This window comes from Anser brachyrhynchus (assembly GCF_964034855.1).
Source record: "Anser brachyrhynchus genome assembly, chromosome: 25".
Lineage (NCBI taxonomy): Eukaryota > Metazoa > Chordata > Aves > Anseriformes > Anatidae > Anser > Anser brachyrhynchus.
Genome location: NC_137718.1, coordinates 5,765,519 through 5,786,254, shown reverse-complemented (window position 1 = coordinate 5,786,254; position 20,736 = coordinate 5,765,519). Strand labels below are relative to the sequence as shown.

At 54.2% G+C, this 20,736-nt stretch overlaps 1 protein-coding gene across 12 annotated transcripts in view; it reads right to left on the bottom strand.

Annotated features, from left to right (window-relative positions):
• Window positions 1-20,736, bottom strand: part of SNX19 (sorting nexin 19) — a 111,490-nt gene that overhangs the window by 63,825 nt on the left and 26,929 nt on the right. For 4 of the 12 annotated variants that reach the window (XM_080567934.1, XM_080567939.1, XM_080567929.1 and 1 more), the window contains exon 11: window positions 9,494-9,586. In XM_080567934.1, coding sequence (XP_080424060.1) covers window positions 9,494-9,586 — 93 coding nt within the window. Of the gene's footprint in view, window positions 1-6,515; window positions 6,623-7,843; window positions 7,914-7,947; window positions 8,175-9,493; window positions 9,587-16,623; window positions 20,598-20,736 lie in introns of those variants that run through there. The other 8 variants (XM_080567937.1, XM_080567938.1, XM_080567936.1 and 5 more) reach the window with 6 other exon arrangements.

Genomic DNA, 20,736 nt, shown 5'->3' with positions numbered 1-20,736 from the left:
CCTACATGTCTTGTTTCTCATCCTCCACAGCACACCAACTTTTGCATGGCAGGAAAGCCCCTTTGCATGCTTCCTGACCTGGAATAAGTACACGAAGACTGTTTGCCAGACCCCTTCGCAAGGGGCAGGGGGTGCCTATGAGGCACGTTGCAGTGAAGGGGCACTGCGCAGCCTCAGCAGGGAGGGCAGGCTCTGGCAAACCTGGTTCTGATCCCCCTCTTCCCCTGGGGGACCCCAGAAAGGTCACTTCTCCTCCCCATCTGCACAGAGATGGATAGCCAGACTGCCCTACCAACTGGTGAGAATTAACTGGTGCCTGTAAAGCACGTTGAGAGACTCAGATGACAGGTACTATATAACTGCAGGCCCTATTATATCATTCCACCAGCCCCCGTGCCAAAAATCTGCCTTTACGGAAAAGATCCAGACACCAAATAGGTTATTAAGTGAGGTTGTCTGACAGTAGTTCAGCTACGTAGAGATGTTAAATAGTAATAATAATGAAACAATACGCAGCGTTTGAGGATGCTGTACATCTTCAAAGCACTTCACCAAAACATTAACTGATTATACCCCAAAATAAATTGCTCGCAGCTGTTACTGAGATCCATGAGGCATTCAAAAGAAATGGATGGAACATCATCCATCCCGGATCATACAGGGGATGCATGTGCTCTAGTGTAATCAAGAGCTCAAAGGAAATAACTTGCAGGGAGTTCAGCTTTTAGTGCTCTTCCGCTGCACACCTCAAAGCACGGTTTATTGTTTGGGGAAGAAGCCCGCAGCTACCTCCTCTCGACTGCAGAGGAAAGTTGTGACGGAGCCAAAACCCCATTCGAAGTTCAATGTCACGCTGCTAAAACTCCTATTTCTCCTTTACCTTCGCAGGAATGATGTGCTTATCTGCACATGCCAGACAACTTCAGGCACCTCCAGTGCTTACAGCTGCAACCACGAAGAGAACATACATCTGGCCCCGCTTCAGCAAACACCGCGGGCTTGTCCAACAACCCCATTTGCACCCATCTGTCTTAATTTAAGCGTGGCCCTCACTGCACCTTTCTGCAGTACGTTGAATTAAGACTACCTCGCCCCAACCAGTTCCCATCCATGGCTTCTGAAAGCATCACACACCAGCCCCGCCAGCCTCTCCCAAAGCAGGCAGCAGGGAAAAAGCAGCTCCAGGTGTGGGACAAAAGCCTCACTGCTCTAACTGCCTGGTAGCACACACGCCCAGAAGAGCGCCAGGGCACTCACATCTACATAAGCCCAGGAGAAGCATTATTTCCACATACAATTATGGGCTCGCTTTCCAGCATTGGAGCTAGTTCCTGGCTGCTCCCTGCCAGAGCACGGCAGCTGCCCAGGCAGATGCCTGGAAGGACGCGAGCAGGGACCTGGCACCTGCAGTGACTGTTAAGGTATAACACAGGGCGTCCGTCTGCAGAGCTGCAAACTGCTCGTGTGCAGCGCACAGCCCATCGCTGCCACGGCCCCGTGTTGGCCACTGCCCCGCTTGGTGGTTTGCCCGCACGCCCTCGCTGTCCCGAAGGACGGAGCTGGGAAGAAAACAAACCCTGAGCAGCCCCACGCCAAGTGCCACTGTCACATCACCTTACCACATCAGGCCTGGCCCCTTCTGCCCAGCCCCTCCAAAAGGGAGGCTGCCGGCAGCGCAATAGGAACACTGATCCCTCAGTGGCAGGGCAAGGGACCGGGGGGTGGCAGCACATCTGCACAGACGGAGCACAGCTGCAGGTGGGCACCCCCAGCTCCAGGGCAGCGTGCACAGACAGCATCATCCCTGAAAAAACCTGCAGCAACAAGCGCAAACCCAAACCAAGTGATCCTGCAATACTCGAGCATCAGGGGACAAGGCTAGCAGAGGACGACCCGCGGAAAGAGCAGGCAAGGCCCAGGTCTGCAATAACACACGCCTGATAACAGCACCCCACAGCCCCACGTAGGAGCTTTCCACATGCCAACGGCTACCAAGAGAGCAGAGCAGCCAACCTGGTGTCTACACGGGACGGCAGTGCTGCAAGGAGCACGTAGCAGGAATCAGAGAAGCCAAGGCTTGCTGGGGAAGGGGAACAGCAGGGCCGGATTGAAGACACGCTGCCACAGCCCACATCCAGAGGAAGGAATAGCAGCCCCTCATTTTCTCGAGCACTAAAGCTCACAGCATGCACAGTCTCGCAGGAGTTTTGTTTTCAGCCCTTTCTACCATTCGCACGCCGTGTGCTGGAGATCATCCTGCGACACATCATCAACATCTCCAAAGAATCCCAAGGTGACTGCCTTTAAAATGAAACTTCCAGTACCCTCCTGGAAAGCTTTGGAGCTGACATGCCCTTGGTTATGGAGACAGCAATCTATTTAAGGATGAGTTGTTTAAAAGCAGTAGCCTGCGGTATTTTGCCAGACTCTCTGCACTTGAGGAGAACACCATCACACCTTGCTCTGGTTTGCCCCCAGTTCACAACATACCACCTCCAAAGCAGCAGCCCGGCAGTTTCTGCAGCCTGGTGGGTTTTCTTTTGCCATCCCTGTTTTGGAGGGTGTTATTACACGCTATTGTGTGCTTTAGGCTCTGAAAAACAGGAATGGCATCCTTACGCTGTGCTACAGCTTAGCTGGGTCTGTGTTGTTTTAAGCACGCCTTGCACATCTTATCAGCTTGAGGTATATGCTTGAAGACACTAGCATGGCCCAGGGGCTGAAAACCTCACCCACCTTGCAAGTGGCAGAAAATATCTTCATAACATCCCAAAGCTCAAGTTGTCAGACATGGCTGATAGCAGGGGATGGTGCTGTGCTGCAGAGAACGATGATGCAGGAGGTGTAAAGGATCTTGGGCAAGAGAAACACCTCCAGTGCAACTACCATTCAGGATCTGTAGCATAAGGTGTAAGCAATGCAAGCTGCTGACAGCCTGCCTGACCAGAACCGAGCTCTGAAAATGCAGCTCACAGACCTCTGCGTGGGGCATCAGAGTGGGAAGAGCCAAGACCTGCCACACGTCAGCGCTGAGAGCACCGGCAGAGCTACGTGTGAGCTCCCAGGGCGGGCGTGAGCCATGCCCAGAGCCGAGCACTGGGCTGACAGAAGAGGCAGAGGCTGAATTTGGGGTGCTCGGGGCCTTCCCTCGCCCCCTGTGCTGCAGGGGGGTCCGTGCACCCACACGGTCGACGGAGGAGGAACGTGGAAGGGCGAAGCACACACAGCACCTGCTCGCGCTGTGCCTGGATCCAGTCAACGCTGTCAGCCTCTCACTTAAATAAAAAAAAAAGAAAACACAAATACAGTTTTCTCCCATCCAAGCCTCTCTCCTTCCCCCTCTGAGCTCATTCATGGCTCGGGCTCCGGGACAGCTGCCTGGTTGCCAAGTCCCCCCAGCTCACTCCTCGCCTGAGCGCAGAGCAACATGAGCAGGATGATAGCTGGGCCAGCTGTTCGAAATCACTGCAGGACTCAAAACAACTAAAGCAAAGACCAAGCAGGGAAAAAAAAAAAAAAGAAAAAACATAAAATAGCAGAAAGCCCCTCGCTCCTTTCCCTCTGCCTGGCCATCGTGGTCTCATTGTTAGAACGATCCTTAAATCGCCAAGTGAGCCCCGGCCAAAATGACAGCTCATTAGGAATATTTAAAAAATACAATGGGTGGGGACTACGGGGACCGGGGAGTGGATTTTTTCACACCTAGGTGATTGTTTAGAAGGCAGCTCAGGTCCGTAGAAGCAACCTTGATCCCGGCTGGGAGCAGTGCCAGCAGCCCGCAGCCCCCCCAGCTCCTCCGGGCACCGGCAGAGCCCCGCGGGGGTCCCGGTGCCGCCCGGGGGGAGCTGCGTGCCTGCGGGACCCTCCGGAGGGGTCGGTGCATTTCTCACAGCCTCTGCTTCCACGACTCCCAACCTGCAGGCTTAACTCAAACCCAGAGCCCTCTCTCCCCCAAAAAAAACCCACAACAAAACCCACCGAACTCCTTCGGAAACACCGTTTTGTTGAAATCGGAGCACGAAGTGTGCAACAATGCCCATGCCCGCGTTTATGAGGCGCATTGTTTTCACGGGGTGGCTCGCACAGTGGGCCACCGAACGTCCTCAAGTGACACTAAGCACCAGCAAAAGGATGCCGAGGACGTAGAACAGAGCAGGATGCCCGCTCACCAAACACATACGGACCAGCCACAGCCCACACTCAATAGCTCAGCAAGGCAGAGGGGACTTGGAGACACAAATACCCAGAGGAACCCCGCTGACAGGAATTTTGTCAGTGGGACTGCAAGTCCAGCTTGCTGTCCCCAGAACGACAGCACAGAGGGGGACGGCTGACCAAGTACAAGGCAATGGGCATGGGACACCCCTCACCACGCAGGAGCGAGGGTCTGGCCCCGCACATCAGGTCAGGCTGGGGTTTGGGATGGCACAGAAGCTGCTGACGGTGACAGGGGGCTGTGCGGGGAGTTGAGAAAGAGCAGCAGCACTCAGGCAGTTCAGAACACAATTTTTTCTCAGCGTATCACCTTACTGCTGCTCCGCAGCCTCCAAGGCAGGTCCTCCCAGCCTCTCCGTTTCCAGGGGCAGGATGGGGCCTTGCAGCTGATTTCAATTTGAAGCCCCCACCAGGGGATAACGTTATTGCTCCGCTTTCCCTGCGTGTGCTGCCTGGCAGGGGCTCCCCGTGGCAGTGCGAGGCCACTCTCCCTCCACACCCCAGGGCTTGCGTGGGACTCGAGCCAAAGCACAGATCTCTGGGAGCTTCCCCTCAAGATTTTAGGTGAATTTCTGCCTCTGGGGTGGGAAGGCGAGGCTAACATTTGGTCTCTGCCACCAACACCAGCCCCACAGGTGCCCAGATGCATCCTGAGCACTAGGACTCCCAAGACATGTCTCCGCACCTCCTTTGGGCCGTGCTAGCTCCAGAGAAACAGCAGAGCCCCGGTCCGTCAGCTCCGTTTAGTTTTGCTGCAGGCACATCTGACGAAGCAAAGCCAGGGGTTATGCTCCCCATTACAAAGCTGGAAATAAGGTTGCAAGGAAAAAAAAAAAAAAAGAAAACACAAAGCAAACACTGTTCTAGGATGTGCCTGTCATCAAGATGCCTCCTGAGCCGTTTCCACCATCACCTCCCTAATGCAAGCAGTGTTTCTGAGCAGTGTTTCTCCAGCACCGACCCCTCCCCACCTTTACTCCCCCCCCCCGGCCAGCACTGACCCCGCTGCGTGCCCCCCAAAACGCCCGGCCCCTGCTGGCTCTGAGCCCCGCGCGGCGTTTCACGAGGGAGAGGAGCGGGGCTGCCCCTCCTGCTCGGGGGACTCTTGGCTCTGCAGGAGCAGCAGTCGCTGCGCGCACATTTCACCGAGCCCACGGGCTCCCACGTCCTCTCAGCACGTTCAGAAACAGCTGAGCAGTTATTCAGGAGTCTGGTCCAGATGGACTCCTCCCTTCCTGTCCTCTGCCTTCCAGAACGCCCGTCTCTCCCCTTGGAGGAGTCAATCCCTCACCTACAGCAAAGGCTCTGGTGAAAGAGCACGAAGGGCTGTCATTTCTGGTGAGGACAGGAGCCCCTACAGCCTCTCCTGAGGTCGCTGTTCCTCACCAAGCCTCCAGGAGATGTGTCCTGACGGCGGGCTGCCCTCCCTGCCCATCCCACGAGCTCCCTCCCGCTGTCTCCAGGCGGGACAATACGAGCTTACTGCTTCCTGCACGCTGCTCTTGGGCAACTGGTTTCTTTCTCTTCCATTCTGCAACCCTCCGAGGCTTTGCTGTGTGCACAGAAGGGAGGACAGACCTACAGGCAGCCCCCGGCACCCCGCAGGACAGCAATCGCAGGATGAGGTAAGGCAGAAGGCAGTGGGTGCTCGGGGCTGGGGGCAGGACAGCTGTAGCTGTTCCCAGGATCTGCAGCGAGCTAATTGAGAAATACCAGAGTCGGACCTAAAGGAAAGCTGGGCATTCACAGCCAAGAAAGCCTAACTGCCTTGGAAGAAGCCCTGGCCTTTGTTGCACAATCTCTGCGCGAGGCACTCACTGTACTTGGAGAGCGAGAGTCCAACGGGGGATACGCGGACGCGCTCCCCCTCGCTCAGCCTTACACAGCCCGAAGCACAGCTCAGGCCTCCAGCTTCCCACCTCGCAAAAAAGCACGGCCTCCAAAAGCCAGCACTGCAGCCTATCCTGCACAACCGCCCCTGGGGAACGCGGTGCAGGAAGCAGCAGGATTTCAGCCTCCCTCGGGACTCAGGAGAGCCAAAGGCACGCAGCACCCCCTAACTCACAGAGCTGGGTGGCCTTCGAAGCCTCTGGTGGGGGTCAGCATCCACGAGGACCCCAAGCGTGACTTCCACAAGGAGACTTAAATACAACCAACCTCTAGGTAAATAAAAGCTAGTTTGAAGCATCACGACATTGAGCAACCCAGCCTCGTGTTCACCCAGGCAGCTACAGCTGACGAGGCGTTTGGAGAAAAGGCAGGTTTATTCCCAGCACCCAATAAGTTCATCCAAATCCTACCTCGCTGTACGCGCACCCAAACAGCAACTCAGACCCAGGCAGGACCTCCTCCTCTGCTCCAGGCTGCTGTGTGATAGCTCAGGATGATCTGACCTTTACAAAAGGACCTGGGAACAGGAGAAAGAAAGGCAAAAGCCTTCAGAAAAATGCAGGCATAACACGCTCGCATCCTCCCTGCTGCTTCTCAAGTTTTTAATTTCCTTTGTCACCACGTGTCTTACCACAGATACGACGCCAAACACACCAGGGGAACAGCTTCTCCCATCCACACCTTCAAAAATTCAGCCTTGGCTCAGCCTGATTTGTACAAACCCCACGGCCCCACACCCTTGGGAGGACAGGTTAACCGGATCACAGGGCTGAGCCCCTCTCCTCCAGGCGGGACAGCTCACTTCGTCAGCCCTCTCCCTCCTTCGTGGTTCCCAAACAGCCCCAGGTGGCTGAGGGAAGTGTCCCGGAGACACACCTTGAAGCCTCTGAGGCTGACCGATCCTGGAATCAGCCCTGTATTTTTACACTTTATTAATTGACCTCATAAAGCTTAGAGAAAGCACAGGGGGACAGATCTTATCGGAGTCGCAGCCGTGCACCTGGAAGCGCACACCTAACCACCTGCCCAGCTCGTGTACGTGAGGCTCCCTTCTTGTTTGCACCGAGACGCCCACAAAACTGCAAGATGAACGATTGCAAACCAAAAGGGCGGGGGCTCACTTCCAGCCCCAGCAGCGGGCTGTAAACAAAGGCTGCGTGTGCACGCACACGCACACGTACGCGCGCGCACACCAAGCACACGTGCGCGCCATTGTGTGCAAATTATCTGTCTTCCGTTTGTGTTTGCCTTGGCTGCACAGCCTGCTCTTGGCGGGCTCAGCCAGCAGATATCCAGGCTAAGATAAACACCAGACAGCTGCTGGGAGCCAGAGAGATTCTGGTGATTAACAGCTGCGTGGGGCTACGCAACGGAGACCCCCGACCCCCGCGCCTGCGAGCCCCGCAGAACAGGCTGTTTCTTCTCAGTTTGCCGTTTGTCAGGAGAAGGCTGGAAGCGATCAGAGGAGATGCTCTGCGAAAGCTGCAGGTGGGAAAGCCGGCGAGGAGAAGCCGCTGCCCCAAATATCGTCCCTTCCGCAGCCCTCTGGCCACGGCGGCGTTTTGGCTTTGCCAGAGCCTCTTGCAGCCCCGACTGCAAGAAGGGAACTGCTCAGATCGAGGTTTCTTGAATCCGTGAAGAAACAGGAAATAGCAAAGCCTCTTCTTATGGCACTGGCGACTTAACACGACCAAATCCTGCAGGTTTTGCAAACATTTCGCTGTGGGCCTGATGGAAGAGGGCTCTCCCCCACCTAACGCAGGCGTGCAGCAAGGAGGCAGGTGTGGGTTTGGGGACAGGAGTGGGACCTACACGCAGGGAAGACAAAAAACACACCGTTACCCCTTGTGCTAAGAGGGAACGGGATGCGGAGCTGCTCATTTCCAAAGGGCACAAGGACGTTCCCAGCCTGGCGCCGTGGCCGCAGGGAAGGCCGCTGTCTGTCGGGAAGGGGAGCAGCAGCCGATGGGAATCCAGCCCCAGTCCGGGACACCTCGCACACGACTGTGGAGCCAAAGGCACTTTGACAGAGGAAAGGGGCGAAAAGTAGGAAGTTGCTCACAATGCGACTATAAAAACAAAGTCAAGGGATTAGTGGATAATGTGTGGTCTGAGGAAACAAACACGTCTCTCCATAAAGACCCTAGTTCAAATAAACCGGTGCTGCTGTCATTAAACCCCACCATCTGCACGTCTCTTCTCCACCGGGGTAGTGTGAAACGTAAAGGGACCGCTGAGAGGAGAAACAGTCCCCGAGCACCATCCCGTGGGGCACTTCAAAATCCAGATGTGGCTAACAGGCACCGTGACTTGGACTCGTCCCTGGATAACATTTGTACTGAAACTGAACGTCTACAGCTGAACGTCCTAGAGCTTTTACGCAGGAAGCCCGAGTTGAAGGGGCTGTGCTACAGCAACAGCCTCTGGCCTTCAAAATCATGAAGACACAGACCTTAAAAAGTCAGTGGGTGCGTAGGGAGATGGCTGGTTGTGGCCAAGGCTGGGCCGTGCCCTGTGGAGCTCTCCTCCTCCTCCTCCTTTCTCTCTCCGCTCCCAGCTCCCTGCCTGAGCGCAGTGGGCAAACCTCTGGACCTGAGGAACCAGGTCGGGAACGAAACCCCCTGAGCTCGGTGGGGGAGTGGAGACCTCCCTGGCTCTGCTCAGGTCGCGCTTTCACGCCTGATTGCAGCTCATCAAGGCCCGAAGCCTAATAATGAAACAACCGAGGCTGGGAGCTCCCTCTGACAGCTTAACTGATGGTTGTAATTAGGGACTAGCCCACACAGCTTTTCATTAGCGCCGCACCGCGCAAGACTTATTATGACTGTTGGGGAGAGACTGTGCTTGACGTGCAGGAGAAAGGCATCAAGGCCCCCAGCCTTCAGGGGAGAGAGGCACAGAAAGGCCTGGTGCAAACAGGGGGCTCTCTGTACGCTGATGGATTCCTAAATGGCCCTCAGAGAGACGTGTGTCAGGCACCCCGTCCCATCACAGTGGTACCCGAGCTCCCGGGGTGGGTGTGCAGTGCGTGGACGTGGATTTACATGCCCACAGCGCGGCAGTCTGCTGTGCAGCCAGGTGTGCGGTGTCTGCAGGGAGAGCTAGATGCCGTTCTTAGCCAAGACGCGTGCTTTTCGGTGTGCTTTCAGCGCAGAGCGGTTTCATTTACATGAAGTTTGGATTCCAGGTACGTCCATTTCACTGCACGTTGGATATTCATCATTTTTAAAACTCCTGCAGCACCCTGATTATTCCCTAGACACCGATGACCGCAGGCAGCCTCTACGTCTCTGCTTCTTTCTCTCCACACAATCGACATGTCCCTGGGTCAGCCTGACCGCCTCTTCCCCTAATCCATGGTCACTGCTTTCAGCGATGATTCACTTACCAGCCTTCTCCGAGGACTGGATAAGATCTCCCGCTGCAGTTGTGGTGATGTTGGGTAGCCGAGGTGTCTGCATCACTTCCCCTGTTTTGTTCCCTGAAAAACTGAAAACATTTCGAAACATGGGAAAAGAGGAACCACACTGTGGAAGGCACTCATCTTCTAGATGGCAGATAGAACAGAGTCCTCTGTGGACCCTGCTCTCCTTCCCCCTTCTGTCTTTCCAAGCAGAACCTGCTTCTCTCCCCTACACTGCAAAGAGAGGTTTGGTTTTTGTCAGTTTGATTCTGCAGCCTCGATTTTTCTTACTCCTGGGCAATGTCTGCTCTTCTCATAGCTGTTTTATAGAAGAACTTGTGATTGTAAATGGCAAAGTGAAGGAAAGGGAAGTAAACTGGTTATTGTGCTAGAATCCCTCCTGGCACTCCTCCCGTTTCTATTTTCTCTTACGTTATGAAGCTGGAATAAATCAGAACAAACTTCCCTGAAGTGAGCAGTACACCGATAAACTGATGAAAGGGTATCGCTGAAAAGCAGGATCAGCACTCCGGTCCCTTGCACTGGTATAAAAAGGTGTAGCCCCATGCAAGCACCAGAGTTATCCCAAACTGCAAGTGGTGGGGAAGGAGAATAGACTCAGAGTGTTTATTAGCAGTCATAACCTTAATCAAATAACACTCAAGGATACATAAAGAAATCTGTTCCACTGCAGCCTCCCAAGCCAAATAAAGGAGTAAATGGGACCTCTATCAAAAATCCCTTTTAAAACTCATGCATGTTGGGCTCTAAAAAATATCGCCACTTCTTGGGGAGCAGCCAAAGCTCCAAAGGAGCCGCCCTAGATCAAACCAGTGGCCCACTGTGCCAGGCACTCAGTCTCCTGCTGTAACCAACCTTGATGCACTGGAGGAAGGTGATGCCCCTGGGTGAACCTGGCCCCTTGGGCAGCGGTGTCCCTGTGCGGAAGGAGGAGGACGCTCCCCGTGAGAGCACCAGACCAGCTCCGAGACCTCAATCTCCCGGTTTCACTTTGCATAGCAGGAACCTCATTCAATCTTTTTCCCCCCATCTCTGGGACTGCTTTAGTCAACGTTTACATATTATGTAGAACTACATGGGGAAAAAAAAAAGAAAAGAAAAGAAACAGACTCTGTGTAATAGAGGTGCTTGTAAATAATCACTGGCCTAATCCCCTTTGACAATGAAAGATATCCAACCAGAAAATGCTCAAGTCTGTAACTCAACCTGAAATTTAAGCACAAGGAAGTAGTGTCAAAAGGGGACTTGGGTTCCCATAAAAGCCTCTCTACTTCCAGACCCTGGGCCCCCTAGCCAAAAAAACAGAGCAAACTTCCAGACATAACATCTGAGAAGTGCAGGCCTCACAAAGGGACTCGCTAACCTCCGCCGCAGAGACAACCACCAGGAAAAGGCGCGGGGCGAAGGAAGCCTTCGAGCCCAGATGAAGTGCCTGCCAGGGAAGGGAGGCACGCTTTCCATCAGGGATGGGGCAGGCTCTGGTACATTATCCCACGAGGGCTGCTGAAAGCCCTCTCAGGGGAGCTGTTTGAAACCAGGCTGGACAAAGCCCCGGAGAAGTCTCGTGGCTGGAGTTTGTCCCCCGCTCTTGTGCAATTCCCCTGAAGTTGATGCACGGCAAAAGAATTTAGCTCAGGGTAGGACGAGGAGCCCCTGGGCAACGAGAGGTGGATTAAATAACCCTAATTATGGTCTCGGGTCTCTTTTTTGATTGCTTCCGTCCCACGGAGGATACAGAGTGTGTGAGGTCCGGCTCTGAGAGGTGAAGCGCTCGCCCTGCAGGCTCAGTAACGGTGCGGGCAGTGAGTGGGAGCGCTGTCGGCGGCTCCGGGCTGTGCTCACCAGCATCCCTCCGAGCAGGGCTGAAAATCTTCCCAAAGGCAGCACGCATCGGCTGGGGAACGGGGGGCACCCAACAGAGGGGGTGCTTCTGTCTGTGAGGACGCCTGAGCTTAATCGGAGAAGAGAAGCAATAGGAGCTAAATGTTGGGCTACTTTTAAGAGCAGAGGGCCCTAAGATGTCCAGGGCTAGCTGTCCTAGCTAGATGTCCTAGCCTGCTTTATTCCCTGTCTCAGGGAATTCCCTGCCGCAGGGTGCTGATGCTGCCAGAGCCCCAGGCCAGGCTCCTCCAGCTCCGAAGCACCGAGGCAGGCACCTGCCAAGGGTGGCTCAGGGCCCACCCTCTCCACGGTCCATCGCAAAGAGCCCTCGTGGAGGCAAGAGCCTGCCATGCTATCGCTCTAGAGGGCTGCCAGACTTAAACAGGAGGGCTGTCTCCATAGCGCACACAAATATTTTCTCCGAGCGAGGGACCAGCTGGGAATGTGTGACCACCAACCACCACCCAGCTCCGTTTGGAAGCTGCTAACGTGCTTATCTCCGATTCTCACATGATCTCAGGTGCCCCCCTAGCTCAAGACCCTTATCCAAGGCAGGGTGAACCAAGGCTTCAGCTTGCTCTCCATTGCCTCCAGCTCTCCGGCAGGTCTCTCTGTGCTGCTGCTGGTCTGGAAACGCTTGCACGCTGCACCCTCTGCCTGCACGGAGAGCACCGACACCCTGCTGACGGAGAAGGACCAAAAGTGCTGGGAAAACAGGCAGTGGGTTACAGAGAGCAAAGCTGGTAGTGCTCAACTGAAGGGCTTCATGGTTTCCATGAGCGGTGCTGGCTGCACTGCGTCTTGCTTTACCCGGAGCCTCGAGACGCGAGACGCCACCGGTATTAAATTTCTTCCGCATGGGACAGGATCCTTCCCCGATACGCTGGGGAGTTTCTCTTTGCTCGTCGGGAATTTTCCAATGAGCTGGTTTCTCATCGGAAAATGCCGATACACTGAAATCAAAGCTCTTTGTGGGAACGTACCAGTTTCAGGGAATCTTTCATGGGAAAGTCGCCTTCAAACCCTGGCCGGAGCTTTCCGCTTGAGAGGCGCGAGCCAGAGCGTTCCCATCACCTGGCTGAGCTGGCGCCCCCGGGACGGGGACACCCCCACCCCTTTATTTTCTTTTTCCCATCTCCCCACCCCAAGACGTCTCATCACGAGGCTGATATCTCTGCGGAAAACGGAGCCCCAAGACAACATTTTGCCTCTAATAAACCCCATAACCCTCAGAAACGCAGACCCCTCAGCCCCGTGGGCAGGACATTATCCTGGGACACGGAGAAGGGCACATCTGGACGTGACATCGTGTTTGCAGGCACACGCCTTGTCCAGTTTTCCTGGGAAAAGCTTCCCAGAGCCCTGGGTTCGCCCTGAAGCAGGACTGGAAACGGGTTCAATTTAGGGAGAGTTAAAATCACCAGGGAGCTGGACCCCGTCCTGCGCAGGGCTCCAGCTTGCTGGGCGGTGTGGTGGCACGGCGGGGCTCACCGGTGTCCCCCTGGTCCCAGGGGCTGTCCCCTGTCCCTCGGAGGCTCTGCGATGGCTGAGACAACAGCACCACCCCGTGCCTCTGCCTGGCTCGGCGAAAAATGGAAGGGACGGCCCCAAAGCTCCCTCTTGCGGCTTCTGCAGCGAGGAGGCAGGAGGAGGGATGGGGACGAGGGTTTTCAGGAGGTCTGAGCGAAACCAGCCCCTGCAGCTTCCCCACCCAACGCATCCCAGTTGCATTTCGGAGAAACAGCTCCTGGGCACCGCCTGCTCGCTCCTTGGGCACCCCAACTCCATCCACAGCACCCGGGGTCCCCGCCAGGGCATCGCGCAGGCAAGGGTTTGTCCTCTAGGCAGGCAAATCTGGATTTGGGAGCTCAGACCTGCTGCCACAGAGCATGCAGAAGCCCCCGGTACATCACTTCAAGAACTACCTGGTTTTGCTAAATTCATTACAGAAGACCCAGCTGAAGGGCTGCGGTCCTTCAAGAGGTGTTCAAAGGGAGGTGTCGCCATCCGCGACTTGCTGCTGCGGTGCTGGGGCCTGCCAGTGACAACCCTACAGGCAGTTTAACCTAAAATGCCAGCTTCTGTGGCGGTTTTAGGCTGGTTCAGGAGGATGCTCACTGCAAGCACGCTGTCGCAATGCTGATAGTGGCTGCAAGGCTTTCAGCACTTGCGGTTTGGAAGCTGGCACTTTTAACCGATTCAGCGCAGGGCTGGGGGGGATTTGTCCCTGCTCCTTCCCCAGCAATTTATTCCCCTGCTGCAACTGCTTTCTGAATTCATGTGGTGATGAAATCGGGTCCTTCTGAAGTTGTTCCCCGGAACAATCCAGAGGGCTGACGGATTGCAAAACCTCCTAGTGCCATCTTATCTGCCGGTGCTGGTGCCACACTCCAAGCTAAACACAGCTGCCGCCAAGCAGCAAAAGCTGAACTTTTTCTTAAGGACAAGATGATCTGCAGAACAAGTGTAAGGAACTTTTTGGAGGCTGTTAGTAGCTTTAGTTGTAGCTTTGGCTCCATCCTTGCCACCCAAGAAAGGCAACAGAAGCAGTCCTCTCGTGCCAACCTTACACCTGGATGCTTCAGCGTACCTGACCTCAGTTCCTCTCCCATTGCCTAATTCTTCTCCCAAGCCACAGTAAAGAACAGTTTTCAGCCCCGTTCCCCTTCTTCCCTCCACACAACCCAACTTCTTCGCTCCCCGCCAGCCATCCTCCATCTCCCACGAGCACGGGGCCCTCCGCAGCTCTCCGCCTCGGTGGAGACATTTTGCCGGGGCCGCCCGCCAGCATCTCACCACACTCGAGTAGCGCGAGCTCAGCGCTGCGAGTTCAGCCTGCCTTTCCGTCCCTCACCACGCAGGCTGAACTTTCCAGGGAATATCGCGCCTGACAGCGTGCCAGCCTTGTTGTTCGCTATCGATGAGATAATGTCTCTTAAATCTGGATCCGTGACGCGAGGGCGCTCAGCCCCGTCTTGCCTGCGGCTGCATTCCGGTTTCGGGACAGAAATGACCAAGAGAAATATGAGAGGTTAGTGACATTCTTGGCTTGGAAATCATCAGCCTGTCGTGGAAAGGAATGCGATCAAAAAGAGGCATCGCTGGTGTTTATTTTCAAGCCCTCGATGAGTGATGCACTTGAATACACGCTGTTCTAATGCAGTGTTTGGGCTACAGGTGAACCTTGCCGAACGGGGTGAGACAGGTTATTTTTGACGGAGGAGCATATTGGGTCAAGAACTGCCCCTAAAAAGGCTCACAGTGCATCGTGCCTATTTATACCCCGGATGCTGTTTTCCTCAGGACAGGAGAGCCAACTGACGGGCAGGCATCCTGCTTCTCCACGCAGGTGGCGGCAGGAACATTGCCCAATTTCAGGTGCCTGCCTCGAGGGATAGGGGGAGTTCAGCCCGGCCATTGGGGTTGCTTTTGACATGCACGTGAATCTGCGATAAAGCTCTCAAAACGTGCAAGGATGTCTTTGTGCTGAAGCGTGCTGAAAACGACAGCCATATGCTGCTCTGTTAGAATGCACTTGCTCGAAGAAAAGCAAAACAAAAGCTTAACACAGCTCGATGGACGGCAGGGAGCCCGGAGCAGTCCTGGTTCAATAAGGGCACGTTGCCTTTTGGTTGGCGATGAAGCACAATGCCGGGAAGGCTCTTTACAAGTCAGACATGATGGGAAAGCTCAGGTCACTTAGTCTTTATCACCCGTTACAAAAGGAGCAACAAGAAGCAATCTCCGTCCTGTCAGAACTATTCAGTTGTTCCGACAGCTCTTTTCCTAGAGGAGCGATTTCCTCTCCCCAGGCCACATCCAGAGGGGCAGAGGAGGCGATGTGGGTGAGAAACAGCGTGCTGTTTGGGCTGCTGGTTGCAGGACATGCACGCTGGAGAGGAGGGAAGAATCCAAGAATTTTTATTGGCCTAATCAGACAAAAATGTTGACAAGATCCCTACCGACGCAGGAGCAGGCTCCCATTGCACAAACGAATTCCTCGAACGGCCCTGACTTCTCGCAGAAGATAGCATCAGAGCATCTGTCGAGATGAGGAAATTACAGAGCTTTGAAAGGCCTCAGCTTCCCCAGCGGCTGTAAACACGGGCAAACTAGAGAATATGTTGTAGACAGCATCCAGCAGCATTTTCAGCGTCTGTGGCTGCAAGAAACGAGTTACAAGCACCACCAGCCGTCAAGAAGAGGGCACAGCCTGGGTAATAACAACTGGGGAAGAAAGCCCTGCTCGGTTCGGGGCGTCGGGAGCATCCTGTGCCAGTCAGACGTGGGAAGGATGAGCCACCAGCCTGGTAACCTGATCTTAAGTAACACAAGCTCAGCTCACGTGGCTCTTCCTCACCGTCCTACACAGCAACAGCTCCCGAGGCACCCAGGAAAGGCATCGCTCCTCCGGTCCTTTGGGACAGGCCTCTGGCGGTGCTGTGCCCGCCACCGCCTCACAGGAACCGAGCGGGGCTGCTAAATACCAAGTCCTTCCCATGAAGCTGCCATCTCTAATCCCCACGCTGCCTTCTCTTTTCACACACCGGTGGCTGAGGCCTTTCCCCACTGAGAGGGGCTTCCCCCCCCCCCCCCCCCCAATTCTCCCATCTTATTGCTCCCTCCCACTCGCAGCTGAGAATTAAAAGACATAATAAAGGGCTCTTGAACCGGAGGGGGGAGCGTCTGGGGTGGGGGGGGAAAAAAAGCAGGTCCCTTGTTCGAGCCCGGGATTCATCTGCCTCTCCCCGCGGAGATGAAGAGGCCCTTTCACCCCAGCAACCAGAAGGTTGAAGCTGGATATGTGCTTACGAGCAGGCCGTGGCTGGGAGCTGCCAGCCTGGGGCCGGACCGCGGTGACATTTCTACCCCAGATTAGCCGGCACGGCGCAAAACGCATTAGGGCCCCGGCCGGGGCGGTTGCTGGGGAGATTGCCCCTTCCTTCCCAAGGCCGCACGCCTGGGAGCGAGCTGCTGTAGCTATGAAACGGGGCACGCCGGGGCTCCGGCCCCTTTCTGCAGATGAAGGTTAATGAGAGGCTCCCCGTGCCCACCGCGCGGCCAGCAGGCCGGCCGGAGGTGGGAGCCCAGCGCCTCGCATCTCCCCGCTTTTGTTCCCCGCTTCTGCCCGGCGATTTTCATTACAAATATCCTCTTATTGGGAGGGAGGGGGGGGGGGGGACGGCCCACACAAAGAGAAAAGCTGTAATTACAGGGCTCGGGCTTCCCTCGCGGAGGAGCCGGGGGGATTCACAGGGATTCGACATGGCAGTGGTTCACACGTACGGCCCCTCCGGGGGCCAGCTCCCGTTTCGATTTCATTATCGGCAAGCTGGGCTGCCGGGGGAACTTTTGCCCCGAAACGAGTTCCCAAAAAGGGGACAGTTGCACTTCTTTTATTCTTGCTTGGGAAGCAATTTTGCTGCTTCCCCCCGAAGCCCCCGCGGCCGCGGCGGTGCGCAACGGGAGAGCACAAACGGCCTGAGCCAGCCGTGCTGCGGGCAGCAGCCTGGGAAACCTTCCTCTGTGTGGTCACCACCTGCCTCAGCAAAATCTGGAGGTGCTGAATCAACCCTTTAAACGTCTTCCAACCCCGCACATGGCTTGTGCAGGCTGCGCTCTCAAGTTGCTTATAACGACAAGCAAATTCTCTGTTCCTCCTTTTACAAGGGAGATAAGAAACCCCACGTACAAATGGACGCACGTAAAACCTTGCAGAACTGAAAGTTGGCTTTTCGTGCTCTCTCACGTAGGTATTGCACGATTTTCATCGGTTCAAGCTCCCTGAATGGGTTAGCACGGCACCACGAGCTCTGCAGTCCTTCACACACCGCATTAGGACGGCTGCACAGCTCCGGGTTAGGCGCCCAGCCCCATTTTACATGGAAGTGATGCCCTGGCTCAGAACAACCAGGCTGAATCGATGCAGGAGGTTGGAGAGAAGAAGAAACCAAAGTGCCTCCTCCGCCCTGTATGAACAGCAGACACCTCTCCTACTCGCTCACGCATCCTCGCATACTAGACACAAACTTGAAAGAGGGAATGTGTGAGGGTAATTCTGCACCATTCCCTGGGGAATAGACCTTTAGCTGAGTTTTTCTTCCTCCCTGGTGCTTAGCCAAGAACTCTGGGACATCTGCAGGACACCTCTCGGGGCAGGACTGATGATGAGAGACAGAAAACTCCAACGGAAAGATGCTTCTGCCATTAGCACATGCACTTTTAGGCGAGCTACCCCGATCCTTCGTGTTTTTATGATGTGTACAAGACAAGGAGCAGCACACTGCCCCACTCTGCAGTCCCAGAGCTGATGTACAGTCCTTCGATGACAAACACTAAGAAACCCCTATCATGGACAGGGCCCCATTGTACTGGAGGCCATTCCTGCCCCTCAGCTCACACACCCAACATCCGCCCGTGTACTTCTAGCTGCCTGCACCCACTGTTCCTGGGTCAAAAGCAAAGCGTGAAGTCAGGCAGTAAGTTAGGCTTCAGGTACCCCCAGTCTGCTACTAAAAACCAAGTCCCAGGTTTATGTCTTGCCTCCTTGTAAAGACTATGTGCAAAATTCAGGCCCAGGCTCTGCATTCAGTTTCCAAACAGAGCGACTTTTGCTTTGCTTCTGTCTCTTAATTCCCATCGTCTTTTCTTTCTCTCCTTATTTACTTGTTAATTTCCATGGGTCTTAATTTCCTGCCCACCGAGCCCCGCTGAGCCCAGCCTCTGCCTACACGGGATTGCACGCCACAGCCCTTCCTTCTTCAGGGAAAGGTCAGGAACAGGGGTTTAGTGTGCCGAGAAGAAAGGCAGCAGCAGACAGACAGAGAGCACTCATAAAGATCTGGCTGTGAGCCTCTCTGAGAAAATGTCAGGTTGGGGAGGCTATAATAGCTTTAATCTGCGCTACAAGGGGATTAAAAGACTCGTTCTCACAGGACAAAAAAGAAAGGAGCAGAGCGGAAGGAGCCGAACAAGGGGAGAATGAAGGCTGCAAGGGGAGGAAAGGAGAAAGTTAAAGAGCTCAACTATAAAGAGCATCGGGATTTAAAGAGCTCCGTCTTCTAGCGTAATAAATGTGAAGTGGCCTGCATGGAAAAGGGGCTTTAGCCAATGGCTTTGCTTTTGCTTTTTCACACTAAGCACACACACTTCATCCTTCTTCAATCAAGGCAACTTGTTATGTTTGGCTTTGTTGATTTTCAGGGGCAAAGGAGTAGGAGGGGGAAACAGAAGGTTAATGAGGCTCTGCCAGATGCGACACTTGAGAGGAGCGGTGGGCATTATGTATTTAAACAGTGCTTTATGGTCTTTGATCCTCACCCCTGCTGTCCCTTCTGCAGAACGTCCCTCAAGCCCCCCTTGTCCTCGGGGGCCACGGAAGAGCAAAGAGGCCTGGGAACAGGAAGGAAGTAGGGCACATTGTGGGATGCTCTCCTCAAGTACTGCTTGAGCAACCTTTTCAGGCGCTCAGCGAGGCCAGGAGATGAAGAGAGTGTAATTGAAAGGGTAAGGAAAGAAGGCAACTTTAAATACCTTTCAGAGGGAAAAACCACCCCAATGCATCCTTTGCAGGAAATGTAAAGGCCAGCGAGCCACCAACATGGACAAGCAAGCAGCTCCAAAAGGGAAACGAGGTACTTAAAGCCAGCTTTTAGTATTGCTCATGTATTGCAGGAAACAGGGTTTCTTGGGGCTGGATGCTGAGCACAAATCGAGGCTGAACTGCCCCACTAGATTAGCAGGGATGTTTGGGCACATTCATATTGGGACACTAACACTGTGCTCCTCAAAGACAGGAGGTCTCCTCCCTGCCTGTATGTAAGGACATACTCGAGCCTTCAACAACTTTGAAGACCTGGCAAGACAGGAAGGTAGAAGAACCCCACAACGTTAATGTTTCCTCCATTAACACATACACCAGCCAAAGGCCCTCTGAGAAGGAAGAGGGGGGTTTCTAACTGTCCACTGTGCTAAACAGGACTGTAACACTTGCTCTGATCATTTATGCTGTCTACCTTCTCTGCTCAGCAGGCTCAAGCACCAGGGAGATGCTCCAGGACAACACCAGGCACAGTTAAATGTCTATGCAGGTCCTCTCAACTATTTTAGCAGCTCAGCATAGCAGGGCGAGCCTGCTGTACACAAATTGTACTTGGGAGGAGAGGGGGAAAGACTTTGTAATATAATAAGCAAGCTCCAGACAGGAATTAGAGCATTGCATATCCAGTGGAGACAGGGGGCTGGAGTGGCATTAAGGTAGGAAGAATATAATCACCTGAACTGGACTGCAGCCAGGATAATGGTATTAATATATTTCAAGAAGTCAGATGTGCCAAAGCCTGGATTTTACATTTAAATGCAGAAGATGGCAAATCACAGCATCCTGATTCCATTCTTCCAACGTCTGGCTGGAATAAAAGCTCTCCTGATGGGTTCTCACCCTGATGCCTACTGCCTGTGGCCACGACAGGAGACCTCACCCTGAGCCGTGTCTGGGAAGGCTGATGCTATCCCAGCACAAAGCCCTGAAGCTACCGATGCTCTGCTACAGGGCACACAGCGCCGAGGCAATGCCTGCACCATTTGGCACAGAAAAAAGCACATCCCAGTCCCCACAAGTCACCTGCAGGCACTACAGCCACGCTTGGTCACAAATAGTCACAAGCAAGCTCTGCAGAGCATAGCTCCTAGTTCGATCTGGTATCAATTACCCACTGTTCTGCAGAGATAAATGCTTAATCTGCTGGCTGTTGATACTGGAAAGGGACCAATCTACCCTGGAGTGGATATTATACAGGGGAACTTGGCTTCAGCTATGATCCCTGCTTCATATGCTGTACAAATGTTCACCAGCTTGTAGGTAATGGCTTTCATAGGGTTTACTGGATCTTTCTGTGGCAGAGCTAATCTAGAATAATACATGACCCAAGCATTCATTGTATCAGGTTTTTCTTCCTTCCCAGTATTTTTATTTTGCTGTAATATTTCAACTTCCATGTGGAATTTCTTTCAGACATTCACCCCTATTTCCTTATAGCTTACCAGATTTCCTCCTCCACGACTGGTACCAAGGTGAACTTCCCAAGCAGCAGGGCCCCTTGCTTATCGGGGTGTCTTTCACTTTCTTCCAGGAGAAAGGCCATGAGATCTCCACACTGTTCCTCTGGTTTCACACTCACCAGGAAGCCTAAATCAAGAAGTTTGCTTGTCAGGGAGAAAGAAGCAGTGATGTCGGTACCAGAGGAGGAAAACTTGTTCCCATTTCTGACCAAGCTGCCTAGGACACTGGTCTTTCCCACATCTGAGAAGCCAGGGCTCTGCAAGCT